This window comes from Malaya genurostris, chromosome 2 (assembly GCF_030247185.1).
Source record: "Malaya genurostris strain Urasoe2022 chromosome 2, Malgen_1.1, whole genome shotgun sequence".
Classification (NCBI taxonomy): Eukaryota; Metazoa; Arthropoda; class Insecta; order Diptera; family Culicidae; genus Malaya; species Malaya genurostris.
In genome coordinates this window covers 241,887,243-241,906,431 of record NC_080571.1, presented here as the reverse complement: position 1 = coordinate 241,906,431, position 19,189 = coordinate 241,887,243, and the positions used below count along the sequence as shown (strand labels likewise).

The window sequence follows — 19,189 nt, the reverse complement described above, 5'->3', positions numbered from 1 at the left end:
GTAATAGAATGTTTTGATAGAATTTTCACATTCCAGTATATACGAAAAGCGCGTGACAGATATAAGCGTTGAGAGCAAGGATATTTTGTGTATTATAATCCGCACGTGAAAATTTGAGTCAATTTTAATACTTAGTACCGTACACATTATATTGTGTTTAAGTCACTTAAAAATGTGCGCCGATCAAAACAAAGTGTCGGTGATGATTTCGCTGTACCAGGATACCGTGTATGAGTTAGAGACGGCTATTGAAAACGCCGCCAAATCGAACTACCATTCAATCACGATTCCAATAGTTCACCGTCGGTTCGAAAGAGAATTTATCGATGAACCCTTGAAGTCCAGTCATAATCGCTTTGCGCGATCAGATCTATTGTTGACTTCATCACAATGGCTCAATCGAGTGATATGTAGGCTGAGCAGTAATGTGGATTGTGACTCGAAGGATGAAAACGTGCGAAAGCATGGTGAAGCTACTATGAGGCAGGAAATTTCTTATGCTGAGCATTTGGTCCAAAATGGATATATTTTATTGCAACTGAAAAATGGGAACTGTGCCAATCTGGCGCGACTTGTAACTGTCGGATTGAAGGGTGTTTTGTTGATTGGACTACCGATGGCCAACCCAAGATTGACGCATAAAACTTGGCGAAATGATTTAGACGATGAAAATGTAGCTGACGATCCGTGGAATTGGTGGAACAATTTTCGTTCGTATGCCGACCACGATACTCATGTGAAGGTAGCTTTGGAATTCACTGCGGACATTCCGAAGAAACAAGACATTTATCGTTGGTTGGGTGAACCAGTAGATGCCATCGTGTTGTCCTCGAATATATTTTTGACAAATTCCAATAACTACCCAGTGCTGTCAAAGGCACACCAGGAGCTGCTGGTTTTATTTCATCGAACTCTAGGTTGCCATTTTATATTGAAGGCAAATGCAGAGGACAAACGGCTTGTTCATTATGCGGACTACATTAAGTACATTATACGCACAAACTACGTTAAAGATCCAATGCAAGGTTATGACGATTTGTTAGAGATACCGTTGCAGCCGCTGTACGACAATCTGGATAGTTTTACGTATGAAGTGTTTGAAAAGGATCCGGTAAAATATATTCTGTATCAGAATGCTATTGAAGATGCTCTTCGTGATCGAGTACCGACAGCGGAATTAGAAACACGGGTTTCCATTATAATGGTCGTCGGAGGAGGTCGAGGTCCTCTTGTTCGTGCTACGCTCAATGCGTCGGTCAAAAGCAAACGTAAGGTTAAGATCTACGTAATCGAGAAAAACCCTAATGCGATCGTTACACTCAGCGCGTTGATTGAAGAACTGTGGAAGGATAAAGATGTTGAGCTTATCTCAACCGATATGCGTGAGTTTGAACCACCAGAGAAGGCCGACATTATTGTTTCGGAACTTTTGGGGTCCTTTGGTGATAACGAACTATCGCCGGAATGCCTGGACGGGGCACAGAAACATCTAAAATCGGATGGAATCAGCATTCCTTGTGAGTTTTTGGGGATACGAAAAATGCAATTCAAATACAAAGTCCTTATTTTCCAGGTAAATCTACATCCTATCTCAATCCAGTGATGACATCGAAAATCTATAATCAGATTCGATCGCTAGAAAAATGTGCTCACACCAAGGATCGTATCGTGACCTCCCGTTTCATGGAAGGCTCGTACGTTGCGTATTTGAAGAATGCGTATCACATCGACAACCCTCAATCGTTGTTTGAGTTTGTCCATCCGAACCGAGACCGCGTAATCGATAACTCTCGATTCAAAACGCTTCACTTCAAGGCATCACTCGATTGTGTGATGCATGGCTTTGCCGGTTATTTCGATACCGTTCTCTACAAGGACCACACGATCAGTATTCATCCGTTTACGCACACCCGAGGGTTGGCTTCGTGGTTTTCTATGTTTTTCCCACTATTCGAGCCTATACAAATTCGGAAAGGTGACGAGATTGTGATCAATTTCTGGAGGTGCGTTGCATCGCACAAGGTCTGGTACGAGTGGAACGTAACTGCGCCAAAGCAAACTCACATTCACAACGTACAGGGACGAGGGCAACCGATTTGGAAGTAAATAAATGTTGTGTTCAGACTCATTATCATGTTCTAATGTATAAGTAATAGAAATCATGCTGACGTATCACATCCGTTGTGTGACAGATAATCAAAATGTTCAATTCGTTATTGTTGAAGTTTGAAATAATTATTTACGAATCCAAAACTCCCACGAATGCTGCCTGGTTGATTCTACGGGATTTTTGTTGTTTCATTTTATCCTGACTGACCCCAAGACTGATTTCCGTTAAATGCTTTCTAGAATGCTTAACTTATTTTTTACAGCATCATGGGCAACATTTTTGCACAAGTAAGTTTTGGAAAAAGCTCATTCGTCCTTCCTAAAAATTAGTTTTGAGTCAAATCGGTCTCTCTATCCGTGACAAATAGTTAATCATATCGAAGACGAGTATGAAGTTTTATTGAAATCAGAGTCGATTTGGAATTGGTTGTTAGTTTTGTGGAATTTCTCATACATTCTATTCACTACTTCCAGGGTTCCGAACGAGACCGAGTTTTGAGAAATGCCTTCTGACTACTTAAGACAGCAGAGGGTTGTAACTTTCGCGCGAATTTCGCGGGTTTTGCGCGGTTTCTGCTCAGATTTGGTACGAAGGCACGGATTTTGCGCGAATTGTTTGTTCGAAATGCAAGTTGAAGTTTGTGAGTTATATGAAACCCCAAAAAATTGAGGATGGGCTAACGCAATTGGTCGAGCTGGTCGAACTGCTGAATTTTCACCTTGATCAAATTAACGAAGAGGAGGCTCTAGCAAATATTTTCTTCAGAGGACAAAACTTCGATTTTATGCTCTTAGATCTCGAGTAGTACGAATTGCTATTTCAGCAGAGCTTCGATCATATCTTGTCGTGAAATGACAGTGAAAACAGGAGACTGTACAACCTCACCATTTGCTGTTACCTCTGGAGTTCCTCAAGGATGTCGCCTTGGTCCGTTTATATTTTTATTGTATCTCAATGATCTAAATTTTTCGATCAACTATGGTTCATTGACGACTTTAAAATATTTCATATAATCAAATCTGCAGCTGACTCATAGTTCCTACAAGAACAATTAAATAATTTAACTAATTGATGTAACATCAACAAAATAGTTTTAAATGTCTCAAAATGCTCCGTCGTCTCTTTTAGTTGCAAAAAGTCTGTATTCAAGTTCGACTATAATATTTCACAAACTGTTCTCGAACGCGCATCGTCTTTTAAGGACCTTCTAGATTCCAAGTAAAATTTTAAGGAGCACATAGAGTTTACTATCTTCAAAGCTAGTTTTGTGACAGACCTACTTCAGTCGCGATTCGATTCTTCCGAGTTATTGCAATTGTTACAATTAGACATTCGACGTCGTAGTCTTCGATCCTATTGTTTTCTTTGGATTCCCTATGCTATGCTATTCTATGAGCCCATTAGTAGCATGTCCCGCAATTCTAACAAATGGATTAATTCTTTCGACTTTCATTTATCACGTAATGTTATCAAGAAATCGTTCCTCATGGTATTGTCTCGTTAGATTTAGTTACTATAGAAGCACTAGATTTAGGGGAATGTCATTTGGATGATTGTAATCTGTTGATGCAAAAGATGAGGAGGTTTTATGTCTACTGAAGAGCAAAGCTCCAAATAAAAGAATAAAATAATAAAAGATGAGAAAAAGAAAGATATTCAGAGTAAAATCTCTGAATGTCTTCCTTTTTCTCCTTACCTTTAATATTATTAAATTAAAATTCACACCCCAGGAATATAGCTGTTAGGTAAGGTAAGGCAAGTCAGAGTAAAATCGGTCAACAAGTGATGGCGCCGTCTCAGAAAACAAAAACTAAACAGGAGACGATAAATAATTCAAACTGAAATTAAAAAGATTAAATCAGATCATCTTGAAGCGGTCTACATTAAAATTCTGCTTACCGAGAGGGAAAAGCATGCCGAGCAGGAAGATTCTGTAGCAAAAAAATTGTCTTCGCTGAAATCTGTTTAACTTCTTTCAAAATGGTAAATGGTTGGTAAACGACTGGACAATGCGTAATTCAGGCCCCCGTGTGGCTCTTAGCCTCTTGTCCAGTAACTCCTATCCCTACCTCGCCGCGGTGCCGGCTGGGGTACGAGCAACCATAGGAAAGATCGGGTAACCAACCCCGGTGGGACCTTGGTCGTATGCTGACAGGGAAGGAGGTCCTCTTTAGAGGATGTCGGAGCGTCTGTACTCCATGTTAGGAGCGGCTTCAAACAGAGTCTGTTCTGGTATCCAGCGGCTGAGTATGAGATGTTGCATCCCGTCCAGCTAAATCCAAGGTGGCAACCCCACCAACGGGGTCGTCCTACACACTTAATTTCGTTCGGTAATTCTTGCCTCTTTTGACGAGTTTTGAACAGCCGAACTACCGAATATTTCCATTCTACTGATGTATCAGCACAAATGAACATTTGTTGACAGCAGTACCTCAAGGTACCGCAGTGATAAAACGTTAATTTTACCGATAAAATCACCTACCGAGATTTGAACAGCTGAGGTCGGTAATCCAATTTAAGTGTGTAGTGCTAGTTGGGACGTTAAACAGAGCAAGCACGACGATCCTCCGGCGAGACAGGGGGTTGGCGTAGGCCTAATAAGCCGCCCGTAAAACATTTATTACGAATAATACAGGAGAGAATACGACCCGGAACAATCGGCATAGACCCACGCGACGAAATAAGGACTACGATTGGAAACTTGGAACATGGAACTGCAAGTCGCAAGGTTTCGCAGGCTGCTACAGGATAATATACGATGAACTAAATCCTCGCAGCTTCGACGTCGTAGCGCTGCAGGAGCTTTGTTGGATGGGACAGAAGGTGTGGAAAAGCGGACAGCGAGCGGCCACCTTCTACCAAAGCTGTGGCACAACGAACGAGCTGGAAACTGGCTTTATAGTGCTGGCCAAGATGCGTCAGCGAGTGATTGGGTGGCAGCCGATCAACGCTAGGATATGTAAGTTGAGAATTAAAGGCCATTTTTCAATTACAGCATCATCAACGTGCACTGCCCACATGAAGGGAGACCCGATGACGAGAAAGAAGCGTTCTGCGTGCAGCTGGAACAAGCCTATGACGGCTGCCCACGCAGAGACGTAAAAATTGTCATCGGTGACATGAATGCCCAGGTAGGAAGGGAGGCAATGTACCGACCGGTAATCGGGCCGAACAGCCTGCATGCCGCATCGAATAACAACGGCCAAAGGTGTGTCAACTTTGCGGCCTCCCGAGGAATGGTAGTCAGAAGCACCTTCTTTCCCTGCAAGGATATCCACAAAGCTACCTGGAGATTACCTGACCAACAGACCGAAAACCAAATCGACCACGTTTTGATCGACGGAAAATTTTTCTCGGACATCAACAATGTTCGCACCAACCGCAGTGCGAATATAGATTCGGACCACTACTTGGTTTCTGTATGTATGCGCTCAAAACTTTCGACGGTGGCTACCCAACGTCGAAACCGAACGTCACGGTTTAACATCGCGCGGCTCCGGGATGCTGGAGTAGCCCAAGATTACGCGCAGCAGTTGGCAGTGGCACTACCAACGGAAGAGCAGCTTGGTGCAGCTACTCTTGAAGATGGCTGGAGAGATATCCGTTCTGCCATAGATAGCACTGCATCAGCAACGCTAGGTACGGCGGCTCCGAACGTAAGGAACGACTGGTTCGACGACGAATGTGAACAGTTAGTGGCCGAGAAGAATGCAGCTTGGGCGAGTAAGCTGCAACACTGGACGAGAGCAAACGAGGAGCGATACAGACAGGTGCGGAACAGACAGATTTTTATTGAATCATTGATACATATAAATGCAAACAGCGGCGCAACGTCTGGATATTTGAAAAGAATATATCTCGCCTGCAGACGATCGCAGACGAGTAATTCAACCACGGTATGAAAGCTCTTTTGAAGTAGTTTAATATGTAGGTAGTCTCATCTGCACCTTTCTGCACCTTTTGATGATAGACAAGTTGGAATTTTGTTTAAAAAGTCATGAAAAATGGCTCTATTTCATTGAACTGAGATGATAGTAGTATAGTATGTTTGAGAAAGTTGTGTAGTTTTTAATGATAAAAAACTTTATAGAACACGAAAAACTCATATAATTTGAAAATATATGTATATAATAAATATATTTATTTGAAATAACTTTCTGCACAACTTTGTCGAAATAACTTAGTCCCTATGTTAGCCCTGAACAAAAAAAACATTTTTATCTCACTTTTAGGGGAATTAATCACATAAAAAAAATTTGCCAAAAGATGGCGTCTATCATTCTGAGCAACTTTGCTGAAAATACTGTACTCCAAAACTACGTTTCTATGAGTTATCAATTAAGAGCGTGAAATTGGGCTTTTGAACCACTGTGCATTGTATACATTTGGGAATTTGTACGTTGGTCAAACATTATCACGCATACGGTATATACGATGCAATACAATTAACCCGCTTCTAACTTCTAGGATCTTGAGTCGCGTCAAATAATCGAATGAAGTCTTTTGTATTCTCAACATTCGTTTTTATTTGTGTTTCGTATAAGTTTCATATAACGAAAATCTAGAGGAAATGACGCACAATTTTCATATGCATATTGCGGTGAATTTGAGAAAACGCAATTCTGCCAACCCTGGTTGGATTTCATTCAACATTTCGGCTGTGCGATGTGTGCTCAAATAGCAGCTGGTGGGGGAGTGTATTCGCAAAACGGCTGGCGTCCTGGCTCTCCCGTTCGGATAGAATCCGCGTGTATGAACTTCCGCTCTCCGTCAGATGCTCTCGGGAAAAATCTCACATCCTCTCGTTATCGTCCTTTTCTCCGCTCTGTCCTTGCTCTCGTGTAAGCCATATCGGTGATGATTTTAATGGATCTCTCGCGGATTTAATTTTGATCCATAACGAAGTCTCGTGCCATGAATAGACGTGGACGACGTGGTGATTTGAGCCTTGAGCAAAGAACAGACAAACCAGTCGAAGGTAAACAAACAGCGGGAGCGCGTGGTTGACTCTACGGATGCTGCGTTCCGTTAGAAACATCCTTGTGTTCAGGGAGGATCAACTCAATGGACTAGCAAATTGTTCTGTTATATACATCATCTGGAACGTGATAAAGTCTGTCAGTGGAAGACAAATGGATACGTATACTTTGTGTGAAATTTCGGAAGCGTTACCCAGTTTGGATAAGCTGGTTGCTAGATGATCAGGATTAAGAGTAAATAAAAAAAAACGTGATATTGCGAACTTAACGGAAAACAGTTTACGGGTGTACTGGAAGTTTCACGAGTGAAGAAGGAATCCTTCAAGAATATAATTAAATTATTCGAAAACTATTTCAAATTCAAGGAAGCATCTCCTACGGTGAAAAAACAGTTATCTGAAGGTGAAATTCGTTGCACTCTAAACAAGCTGCTGGTGGAAGTAGTTGATAATTAAATCCTCCGTAATGAACTTGAACCTAAAAGTGCATCAGTGAGTGTGTCCTCTGCTGTGTCAACTAATGCTCGCGAAATGGTCCCAATGAAAGCGTCCTGAGCATTGAATAATTTGTAGGACTTCATTTATTAGTGTCAGGATGATATAAAGCCACAAGGTTTTAGTGGAACTGTATAGTATTTCAAGCTCCGGATGCTGGGAGGAGTTGTTTGAAGGGAAAATTATTGTCAAAGAACTTTTCCTTGGCGAAGGCAAGGAAATTTCACAGCGAGCTTGTGCATGACTACCGACACATTTCCGTGCCAGTAGTGACGAGTGGAGAATAGCAATCATTTAAATTGGTGTGTAGCAGCAGTAAATTGAATTAGGACGTCGATATAGAACAGTTTATCTTGTGCCACTGCTTGTCCTACTGCTTCCGAAATGGTAACGTTGATTAGTTACAGTGAGTGTGAATTACCCCTGTGTGCTTGGTAGCGGCAGTCAGGGTGTGTACCGGTGAGTGATAGGATGTTATTTGAACAATTGACATCGCTTGGATCCATATTCATCAACATGGAACGTAAGACAGGTAATTAAATAATGTGCTTTGATCAATAGTACATTTTGTTTGATGCCAACATTAGTTTAACTTGGTATAGAGATTTTGATGAAGTACTCAATAATGTAGGTGGATTTTAAATTAGGTTCTAGAACGAAAATATATGCATATAATATTCCCAACATTTTCGTATTTTCGAAATTTTATTTAAATTTTCAAACGCAAGTTTTGTTAGAAAACAAAGATCAAAACCACCTGGCTGTTGGGTTCCTAAAATAATCCAGAAGATAAGCTTATCATTCAGTACATGTCTGTCTCAGACATATGGAAACAATTCAGAGATCCTTTATCTAAAATTAATTGGCTAAACAGAACTCTTATAATGAGTGAAAAGTAATCAAAGATAGTACTGTGAATCATTTCGCAGATTACTTCAACATTTGGTATGAATCTGACAGTTATTTTCTTTGTTGTTAAAATATATAATTTCTGTTTTCCCATGATTTTGTTAGGCAGTTATCGTAAAACAGACATTCGAATCCAGCTGGATAGGAGGATGGTACAATACAAGTTCAGGTTCTGCATTTCAATCACTGCGACGATGAATCTTCGTATCTCAATTTCATTGCATTACACCGGTACAATTTTGATTCTACTAATAATGAGTGAATTGTTTCAAGATTTCAATAAAACGTCGTATTTTCATGTTATGTAAATTCACTATAGATAACGCTTGAATATTTTTTTGTCAAAAAACCGTAAATTTTACGTAAAAATCATCGATTTTAAGAAAACAATACATTTTGCAGTACGCATGTTATCTAGTAACAGTGAATAAAAATTGAAAGTAAATAATTTTTCGATGATTTATATTCATAAACTCAACCACCAGGTTTTTGCACAAAATATTACATTGTTTAACGATTTATTAATTTTAGTTGGTTCGACGTAAAGCCGCCATAACTAAGTTCAGTTTTTGTAATGACTGAACGGAAACATATATTGGCCAGTTCTACCATGTCTGACTGGCGTTTTAGAGTGTCTATAACAAGATTCAGAGTGAGGAAATGGTAGCGCGTATGCACGGAATGCATAAGAACGCATGTTCGAGTCCTGTCTCTGAGCGTATCTTTTTCCAATAAATTATCTTTTCTGTTAGTTATTCATTCATTTGGATTCTCCAATGTATGTTTCCGCTCAGGAATGGCAAAATCACAAATCCGAAAAACGGATATTTTTGACGATTATTTTGATTTAGTGCATTATTTTTTTGTGGAGATATTTTTCTTTTATTTTAAACCAACAAAATTTAGCAGAATTGTTTGACGCGCTCTGAACAAGGATGAATAATGAGAAAAACATCATGAAAAGGAGATGAAAAGATAAATTTATTTGTTTGAATGTAAAGGGTGGTTTTTTTTTGCTGGTATTTGACAGATCACGCGTGAATCGTATCTTGTGTCATTGTCAAACTTGTTCAATGTTCAGCGACGAAGCTTATTTCTGGTTGAATGGAAACGTCAACAAGCAAAATAGCCTCATCTGGAGTGAAGACCAGCCATAAGCATTGCAGGAGCTACTAATGCATCCCAAAAAAGTATCTGTTTTGTGTGGATTATGAACTGGTGGCATTATTCGTGAAATTCCAGCCGATATGTCCGAGAGAGTGTGCCAAACTGGAGCTTGCGTAAGGGCAATTTAAAGCGGAGCCGCGGTCAACATTTGTCTGAAATCATCGATTCTAATATTCTAATAAAGATGTCATGAACTTTTTCAAATTTTTGGTGTTCTTTTTTGAAAATCAAATCCCATATCTCTAAAAAAAATCGTCCTTTATTTATATACGCTACATGTTGTCACTGTTCTTTCGGACGTTCTTTATTGCGGAAAATTGAAATTCTTTGGGTTATGAATTGAAAATTCTGTATATATTTTTTGATGTGAAAAATACAGTACATTTCAATGGAAGAATATAGTACAAATTAAAATACAGTACAATTAAGAGTAATAAACAGTGCACAGTATTTGGGTCGAAAATACAATACAATACGAACGTTAACTATAGATAATATTTGTAATATCTTTCTATAAGATTTGGCCTTAATTTTTGCCTATCGCATCATACATTCATGGGTCTAATTTTACACGTATTTTTAGATGATGAAAGTCGATTTCAGACGAAACTCGAGTAATACGTATGTTTTTCTCATCACTATGTAATTCCGGAATCAGAAGTTGAATCCAGACGAAACTTAGGAAATATGTAAAAAAACGTAAAACCTTATACTCTTGAATCTAAGTTTGTGGAAATCGATGTCTGAGGAAGATGAGCGAAATTTGTTACAACTATTTCTGGCTCTTCCAAAACTGAAATCCGGAGACCGGTATAGCTGGGTCGTATGACCAGCCACTAACAAACACTTTTGCAAAGTAACTTTCCGACGGTTTGAAAAATGTTAAACACTCATCACTCCGGAATCGACAGTCGTATCCTGACAAAATTTAGGAAATATGTAAAAAAAATAAAATAGGACAAAATAAAAGGAAATTTCGTCGTTTGATGAATTAGGTCTTTAAGAATTACATCGTATAAGAGATAAGGTCACCTGTAAAATTTAATTTTTTTTGGTGTGTGGACCGAATTTCACAAATTTATGTCGTTTTCGCTTGAAAAAAAAACTGAAACAGACCTAGGCTAGTTTCCTCTAACAAACACTTTTCACGAAACTGAGTTGGGGATGTCAACAAACCCGATATGAGAGTCTGGTTCAAAATTGACTCAAATTTTAGTTCAATATAGTAGAAACTTGGTTCAAAACTAAAGTTTCAAACAAATGGTTAGGATGGAAACTGGGTTAGGTTTTGCATGAAATGAAAGGGCCTAGAATTCCATAAAAATCCCAGAATTTCTTTCAGATCCGGAATTACAAGGTGATAAGAACAAAAAGGAAAATGAAAAAAGGAAGTGTTTTATTTAGAATTGGTTAGCAAAATATTTTAATTTTCCGATTTAGGCTGTGAACTTTTTCGCGGTTAATTTTAAGTTTTGGTTAAAATCTGACACTTGAGTGGTTATTTTCCGTCGAGTAGTTAAATTTAACTAAAACTGCGGTCCATTTCACAGTTTGACGGATGGAAAGTTATTTGGGTTTATTTTGCACTGGAAATAATTTTGAATTGATATTAGAATTTTCTTTGCAAGATTTTTTTCAGTGTCGGAAAATAACCATCGATCTGTCAAAAATAACCATGCTTTCGAGTAGGGTTATTTTTGACAACATCAAAATAACCACTCGAGTGTCAGATTTCAACCAAAAGTTAAAATTAACCACGAAATGGTTCACAGCCTTAGTTAGTTGATGGTAAAAAAAACCCATTTTGACAATACGGGATCCCGGTTTCCGATCCCGAGAGTACTGGGAATAGTGATTAAAAGCTATGAAAGAGCACCTACTTCTATTTTCCGATGTTGAAGGAGCCGTTTGCTGATTGGCAGGCATGCCATCACGCTGCTGGGCTGGAACAGTAGTCGCTGTGATAATCTCACTGCCGACATCCGTAAGTGGCCGCACTCGATGAGGTTGCTCGCTCGCAACCCTCCGGAGATTATCCTTAGTCAGTCTCACGCGCGTCGTTGCACCCTTCGAAGAGCCATTCTCGGCTAGCCGCATCCGTTGAGGCTGCTTGCTTGCAGTGTCCTCGGTTTGATCCGATCCGTCCATCTCGAAAGTAGTCGCAAGATTGCACTGCCGGCGAATTACGCACGAATTTGTGCTCGCGATGCATGTCTACTTTTTCTTCTTAGAATACGAAAACCAGATTACACTCGAAATTTGAACCAACAAGAATGACGGATAATATCATATGGTGAATAACAAACGTTAATTAGGGCTTTCGGAGTTTAATACTACGTATAACATTTAAAACATTTTTTTGTATTAATTATTAAAACTCATATATTCTACAGGTTCGACAGATTTTCGCAGATTGCAAGCTTATATTTGAATAAAAGATCTTGTTATTTCATAGATTGTTATGAAATTTCATCTAGGTGAAGAATGTTGAAATATTCCAACCGCCATCTAGGCAACGACGCAGAGAACGAAAAAAACACTACGAAACAGTTCTAAAACTAGGTGAACTCACTTCTTAAGGTGCAACTTATTGGCACAATGACGCTGCAATGAAATGTAGAGGCGCTGCTTGCTTAGAGATAATACTTTCAGCAAGTTCTGTCAAATCGGTAGGAAAATTTTTAATTACTTCACCTTTTTAACGATATCCCATAAAAACGGGCGAATTCATTTAAAAAATCATAGAAGTAGAAGAAAAAGTTTATACTCTGAGGTGGTAATGTTGATCTTAATTTATTGTGCGAACAATAACGTTTATTTAGAATTGAGCATTATACTTGGTTCAATACTATTTTTCAAATGCCCGGAAATAACAAATAAAATATCTAAAATAAATGGTACTCTAGTTTACTGCCCATACTCGCATATCAGTCCCATATCGATTTTCGCCAATATTGAGTTAGCTTGAGGAATGCAATCCATCCTCAATATACTCTCAGAAATTTCAATAAAAGCGGAGGGTTTGTTCAGTAAAATGTGAAAAAAATATCAACTAATGTCTGTCCCATATGCAAAGTACCCGCATATCAGTCCCATTCAGTGCAAATTTCAATTATTTCATTTGTTGCAATATTGGAATAGCAATGGTGTATTACCGATATTTCATGTAATAATACTATGATTCAGCATTAGGTAGCACAATAAATCAAAAAAAAAAAACTTTGAAAATAAAATTTTAATCGTCTTTTTCTCGACATGCCGATTTTCCATATGGGACTGATATGCAAGTATGGGCAGTTTAGTGGTAGCTAAACATTCTAGTACTCGGGAAATCATTATCGCACTGGTTTCTGTTAAAAAAATGCTGGTTCGAAAAAACCTAACCTTACCCAATTTCACACATTTCTGAAAATTTTCCATGTTTAATCGTAATGTGTGTACTCTAAAAAAAGTAGTAGTAATCATTTTGAAATCGATTTTCTTCTACTCCGAGTTTGTTTTCATTGCTGATAACTATTAGTACTATTGAATAACCAAAAAAATCGTTGCAAATCATTATGAAAATTTGCGGAAGAATCCTCATTTTCTTGGTTCCATTTTTCATTGGCAGGTGTCGCTACCGGTAATTCAGCTTTGCGACAATGCGCCAATTGACATCTAACAAATTCTAATACTTTATTTGGGTTCAATTCATCGATTGGATTTGTTGTGCTATGATCACAGAGGTACAATTCTAAAGATTTTATCTCCAGTTAGACTGGTTCTGGTGGATAACGATGAAACTTTTCCGGTTTAAAGCTAATTGTTCCTAACCGTTCGTAGCAACGCCCTGCTTCGTTTGATCCATGAGAAGAAATTCGATAGTCCCACGACAAAAGGGCCTCTCTTTGTTTACTTTCTCTTTTGATTATTACGGAACCATTATTGAAAATTCTCTCAAGTTTTCAATATAAATCGAAAGATTGTAGTTTTACCATGAAAGTTTTGCGAAGAGTAAAGCGTCAATTATAGAATCAGCTCGGAAAATCGTGAAAGAAAAAGTAAACAAAGAAAAACTGTCATTTGCAGTTAGGCCCTTCTGTCGTGGGACGATCGAATTGTTAAGCTACACCACCAAGTTTTCATCTTTCATAATCGTCAAGTTGAACAATCTAACTAATTTGTAGATCACTACATCAAAATCGTCGTCCGAGTACGAGAAATTTTATTTATTTATTTATTATAGCAAATGTTATAATATCTACGAGAAAGGTTATAATACGTATAGTGATTTTTCAACTGCATGTTTGAATTCAAGTTTGGCAATTTTAGTATAATGTTATGACAAATTTCGCAAATGTAAATGTTTCCGATACCAGCTGCCATAGCATACTAATACCTATTTCATGACGTAACAGGCCGAATGATTGAATGAGAAACACCGACTGACACTGCTTGTGCTGAACGCGTTTGCATAAATTCGGGTTTACTCAAATTGTGCTCTTTTTTTATCCAATTTGCCAAATAACACAATTTTGTTGCTGTTGTCAGTTAGCAGTAGAAAAGAGCCGGTATGCTATGTTGTAACCTGTTTTGTGCTTCTAGAACTGAAAGGTAGGTTAGGGTGAAGTAGTGTCAAACCATTTTAGAAATGTGACACTTTTTCAGTTTGGGAAATGCAACATTTTTCAGAACATGAATTCAATCAGTAATTCTGTTTATATTCGTTGTAGATATTTTAAACTGTTGCTAGTCCATTATGCTTACGGCATATAAAACGACATAGAATTCAGTCATTTGCTGTGATTAAATATATTAGGGTAGAAATAAACAAACCCATTTATACGTGAACTTCAAGACTCTATGTTACATATTTCGGACTTTTATTCTTTATTCCATTTTTAGGATAGCTCCATGATGCTACGGAATCTTATTGAAGTCTATTAGCAAAAAAACTCTAGTAATTGATTTCCACAGTCTTCTCTTGATGTCAATTTCTTATCACTAAGAAAGGTTCTCAATGTAAGAAAAACTCACTAAGTTGGTCCGGACTATATGATGGATGTATCAAAATTTTCCAAACATACTCCCAGAATTTCCGACCAATCACTATAAGGAGTGTATCGAAAACAAGCTATTCACAAATTTTTCTTTCAAATCATGATAAAAAAACTATATTTTATTCAAACTAAAAATTGATCCTTTATTGTTCGAGGTTAAACTTGAGCATAATGAAAACCGGATGAAATTTAAGTTATTCCTTATTTTGCTCGAACGCTCTTCATCAAGTTCCGGACAAGTATTGCATTGAATGTTTTCGACGCTTGAACCCAAGTTTGTTTGAACTCCTGCATGTTCCCAGCTGCCTCACCAGTCTTCTTGAAGACCCTCTTCACGATTGCCAGTAACGTTCGATGGGTCGAAGCTGAGGCTAATTTGGTGGATATTTTTCTCAATATTTTCTGCTTCTTATAGGTCTTCAGGTGATTTCGCCTCTAGATACGCTGGATCATTCCAACACTCGTTCCTGCTTTTTTGGCCAAATCACGTATTGACATTGATTTGTTCTTGATGATTAGAGATACCACTTTCTGGTCCAGTTTCGGGTTGGAAGAACCGGGTTTTCTGTCTCTTCCTGGCAGGTCATCCAAAGAATAGTGTTCCCCAAACTTATTAATGTTGGCATGATGAATTCCAAACCGCTTCACCAATTTCCGCATAGTAATACCCTTCTCACATAACCATGTGTCCAGAACCTTAATTTTCATTTTCTTTTCAATACGTGACATTTTGAAAACGCAGAATTTCAACCACACAAACAAGTAAACAAACGAAAGCTGACAGCCAAACGCACAGCATGCTGTGATCTGAGCATAAAAAACAATAACAAATACATGCGTACAAAACAAATGTATGTGGATAGCTTATTTTCGATACAAGCGATGCAAGCCTTACATTGACCAACTGATGCGTTTGAAGAACTTTCACCAAGACAATGCGCCGTGTCACAATCCGCTCACTAGCATGGCGAAATTGCATGAGTAACGAAATACTACTGAATACTACCTGTTTGTAGGCTTAAAACAAGGCTCCAAGGAAGAAGAACTTGTTGAACAAACGCTCATTTCGAGGTGAAACATAAATCATTATACAAGAAAGGTATTGAAATGTTGGAGAAGCGCTGGACTGGTGATAGTGTTGCTCTTGAAGGAGAAGATGAGTTTTGCCAAAACAAACGTACTTTTCTTAGTTGATCCACGTGTTAAATGATCCCTTCCTAGTCCAAAAATGGTTGAAAATGCAAAAGCAGTTTCCCTCGCTTCTGTTGGATAGATCTTCATGAAAAAATGAAAAGAATAGCCGGATTAAGGATTGAACGTAGAGCCTTTATAATGCACAAAGTTTGTTCTGCTTAACATATAGTTCGCTCTCGTAATTGTTCTATACATTTTCTGCCAGCGAGTTGGCATGATTCTAGTTTACTGTTTATTGAGGGTCAAAATCCAGAATTTATGCATTGTTTTGTGGATACATACAGCTACTATCTCTTCACAGTGAATACGCTATTTTGTTGCATATACATCATATTACGAGAGGGTTTTTATTACCCATATAATATATCCGGATCTCTTTTGCAAACTCTTATACTTGTCTTCGTTGTATTTGGAGGAAATTTACTAATGCAGAGTTGAAGATAGAATAGTCGCTCGGAATTGTTCAGAATTTTTTTTCAAATGATAGTTGCTGGTTGTTTGTTGTTTTAAATTATCGATTAATTTTCTTTTGAAACAGCATTTAAAAAGAAGCGAAGGCGACTTTTAGGATTAGCTTTTCTCGACTACCAGATTATTCTGAGACTTGGCCTGAAGAATTTATATATATATATATATATATATATATATATATATATATATATATATATATATATATATATATATATATATATATATATATATATATATATATATATATATATATATATATATATATATATATATATATATATATATATATATATGTATATATATTTCAAGAGATACGATATGACCAAATTGATTCCAAACGCATTTGTTTCGGTGACGCCATGACATGATCCAATGAACTTTTTCTGCTGCATATTGCTGAAGTCGAAAATTGGTATGCTTTTCTACAAAACAGTGACTAAGTCCCGCTGTCAGGAGACTGCGAAACTGTTGAGATTTGTGATTCGCTGTTTCTCTTCGATGCACAGTGGTGCAAAAGCCCAATTTTAGCATGACCACATGGTTTATAGTTTATAGAAACAAAAATTAAGAATTCATTCAACCAATCGAGACTAGCTCATAAATATGTAATGAAAATTATGGTTTCGTTTCAAAATCAATTACTGTAATTTTCAGCTCGAGACGGTGTTTCGCGGAACACATAACCAGGACATGAAATTTCCATCGGAAGATGGAAATTGCGCAAATTCCATTAATGCGAAGTCTGTTTTCCACAATGAAGAAAATTTAAATCGATGGTATGAAATGTTGCAATTTTCATGAACTTGAAAATTCAACAGCATCGTCCAGGTGAACATGAACATCATTTTCAACAGGATCTAGGAAATTCAATCAGATTTTTGCTGCGGCTTTCCTTCCCCGAGCGTCGACGGAGCGAACCAATTTCGACATAAATCTCGTCGAGTGCCTTGCTCTAGCGGCTGTTATTGCCAGTCGGTGAAGTGATTTTGACATGTTGCCGTTTACATTTACTCTTCCGCTAATCCAGGACCTTGTTTACGCGAACGGTATTCTCTCGACACGTGTTATATACGTTTGGGTGCAAAGGGATATTACATTTCAGTCAAAGTGAATGAACGCTTTAAGCCAGCAAATCTACGAAGCTACAGATTGTTTTGCGGGTAAACCCATTCCAATAATCAGTTAATCTTGAGTCAAATGAGCGCATTTTTATAGTCCGATTGATTGAAAGAATCTTAAAGTCAGTGAGAGAATAATACTTACGCTTAGAACAGGCTGTGAACTCTGTTGAAAAAACGTATTATACAGAGAGGCTGATTGGAAGTATTGAAATTTTTACACGAATTACAATGGTCCTATTTGGATTTTAAAAAATCGTAGAAGTAGGTTTCAGTACAGATAACTGACATTCAAGTAAAGATTTTATTGTTTGTAAGAAATTTAAAGGTTGTTTGGTACAGTGATCACCAATTAGCTATAGAGGCGCTTTGAGCAGCCCAGCAATCGCTTATTGGCTCTTGCGCTCGAGCTTCCATACAATGATAATTCATGTGCACGAAGTCGTACGCAATGGTGGTTTTTAACGGATTTGTACTTGTATGCTTTACACAGCTTTTTTGAAAAAGGGTGTACTAGCTTGGATGCCTGCTCTCTGTAGCTTAAGTCATAGAACACAAACAAATAAAAATCTCCGCATAGTTGTAGTGGAATAGGCTATGTAATACGTCAAAAAGTCTCGGTTTGACAAAGAAAGTAATACTTTTGAAATTTCGATTTTATTCATCATTCATCATTTCCTTGATAATTAATACAATAGTTCAAACAGCGTTTCAACACTTCTGCAACGCTTTTATTCCACAATTTTTCCTTAGTAAAAAAACATGTCAATCTCTTTCCAGCAAGCTTGAGAACAGAGAATAGCTGCTGGGGGCTAAATCTGGTGTATATGGTGGATGCAGTAGAAATTAAAATTTCAATCTATGGAAAAAAATTCTCCATTGCTTTAAAATTCCGAAAGTAGCGTCACTGAAAGTGACTAATACACTAAAAATTCGTATGTCTGAAATTTAGACAGATGAATTTTGAATGACGTGTCTATTGAACGCTTGAGGAATTTTTTATTTGTGGTGCCATTTGCCGATCAGACCGGTCAGGCTGGATGGCCAAAAAACTAGAGCAACTCAGACCGGTCAGGCTTGATTGCCAAAAAACAGAAGACAGAAGACAGAAGACAGAAGACAGAAGACAGAAGACAGAAGACAGAAGACAGAAGACAGAAGACAGAAGACAGAAGACAGAAGACAGAAGACAGAAGACAGAAGACAGAAGACAGAAGACAGAAGACAGAAGACAGAAGACAGAAGACAGAAGACAGAAGACAGAAGACAGAAGACAGAAGACAGAAGACAGAAGACAGAAGACAGAAGACAGAAGACAGAAGACAGAAGACAGAAGACAGAAGACAGAAGACAGAAGACAGAAGACAGAAGACAGAAGACAGAAGACAGAAGACAGAAGACAGAAGACAGAAGACAGAAGACAGAAGACAGAGGACAGAAGACAGAAGACAGAAGACAGAAGACAGAAGACAGAAGACAGAAGACAGAAGACAGAAGACAGAAGACAGAAGACAGAAGACAGAAGACAGAAGACAGAAGACAGAAGACAGAAGACAGAAGACAGAAGACAGAAGACAGAAGACAGAAGACAGAAGACAGAAGACAGAAGACAGAAGACAGAAGACAGAAGACAGAAGACAGAAGACAGAAGACAGAAGACAGAAGACAGAAGACAGAAGACAGAAGACAGAAGACAGAAGACAGAAGA

At 38.0% G+C, this 19,189-nt stretch overlaps 2 protein-coding genes across 2 annotated transcripts in view; both read left to right on the top strand.

Moving 5' to 3' along the window:
* Positions 1-42: 42 nt before the first annotated feature.
* LOC131428342 (protein arginine N-methyltransferase 5) lies at positions 43-2,265 on the top strand. Its single transcript, XM_058592240.1, has 2 exons — positions 43-1,517; positions 1,574-2,265. Exons 1-2 carry the CDS (start codon positions 173-175, stop codon positions 2,104-2,106), a joined length of 1,878 nt encoding a protein of 625 aa, XP_058448223.1. The 5' UTR covers positions 43-172; the 3' UTR covers positions 2,107-2,265.
* Positions 2,266-7,080: 4,815 nt separating this feature from the next.
* Positions 7,081-19,189, top strand: part of LOC131428338 (cyclic nucleotide-gated cation channel subunit A) — a 437,118-nt gene continuing 425,009 nt past the window's right edge. The window contains exon 1 of the mRNA XM_058592234.1: positions 7,081-8,115. The gene's annotated coding sequence lies outside the window, so the exon portion shown is untranslated. The remainder of the gene's footprint in view (positions 8,116-19,189) is intronic.

Coding starts and splice junctions, on each gene's coding strand:
- LOC131428342 (XM_058592240.1), top strand. CDS start 173: ATGTGCGCCGATCAAAACAAAGTGTCGGTGATGATTTCGCTGTACCAG. Junction 1,518..1,573: donor GGATGGAATCAGCATTCCTT/GTGAGTTTTTGG, acceptor CTTATTTTCCAG/GTAAATCTACATCCTATCTC.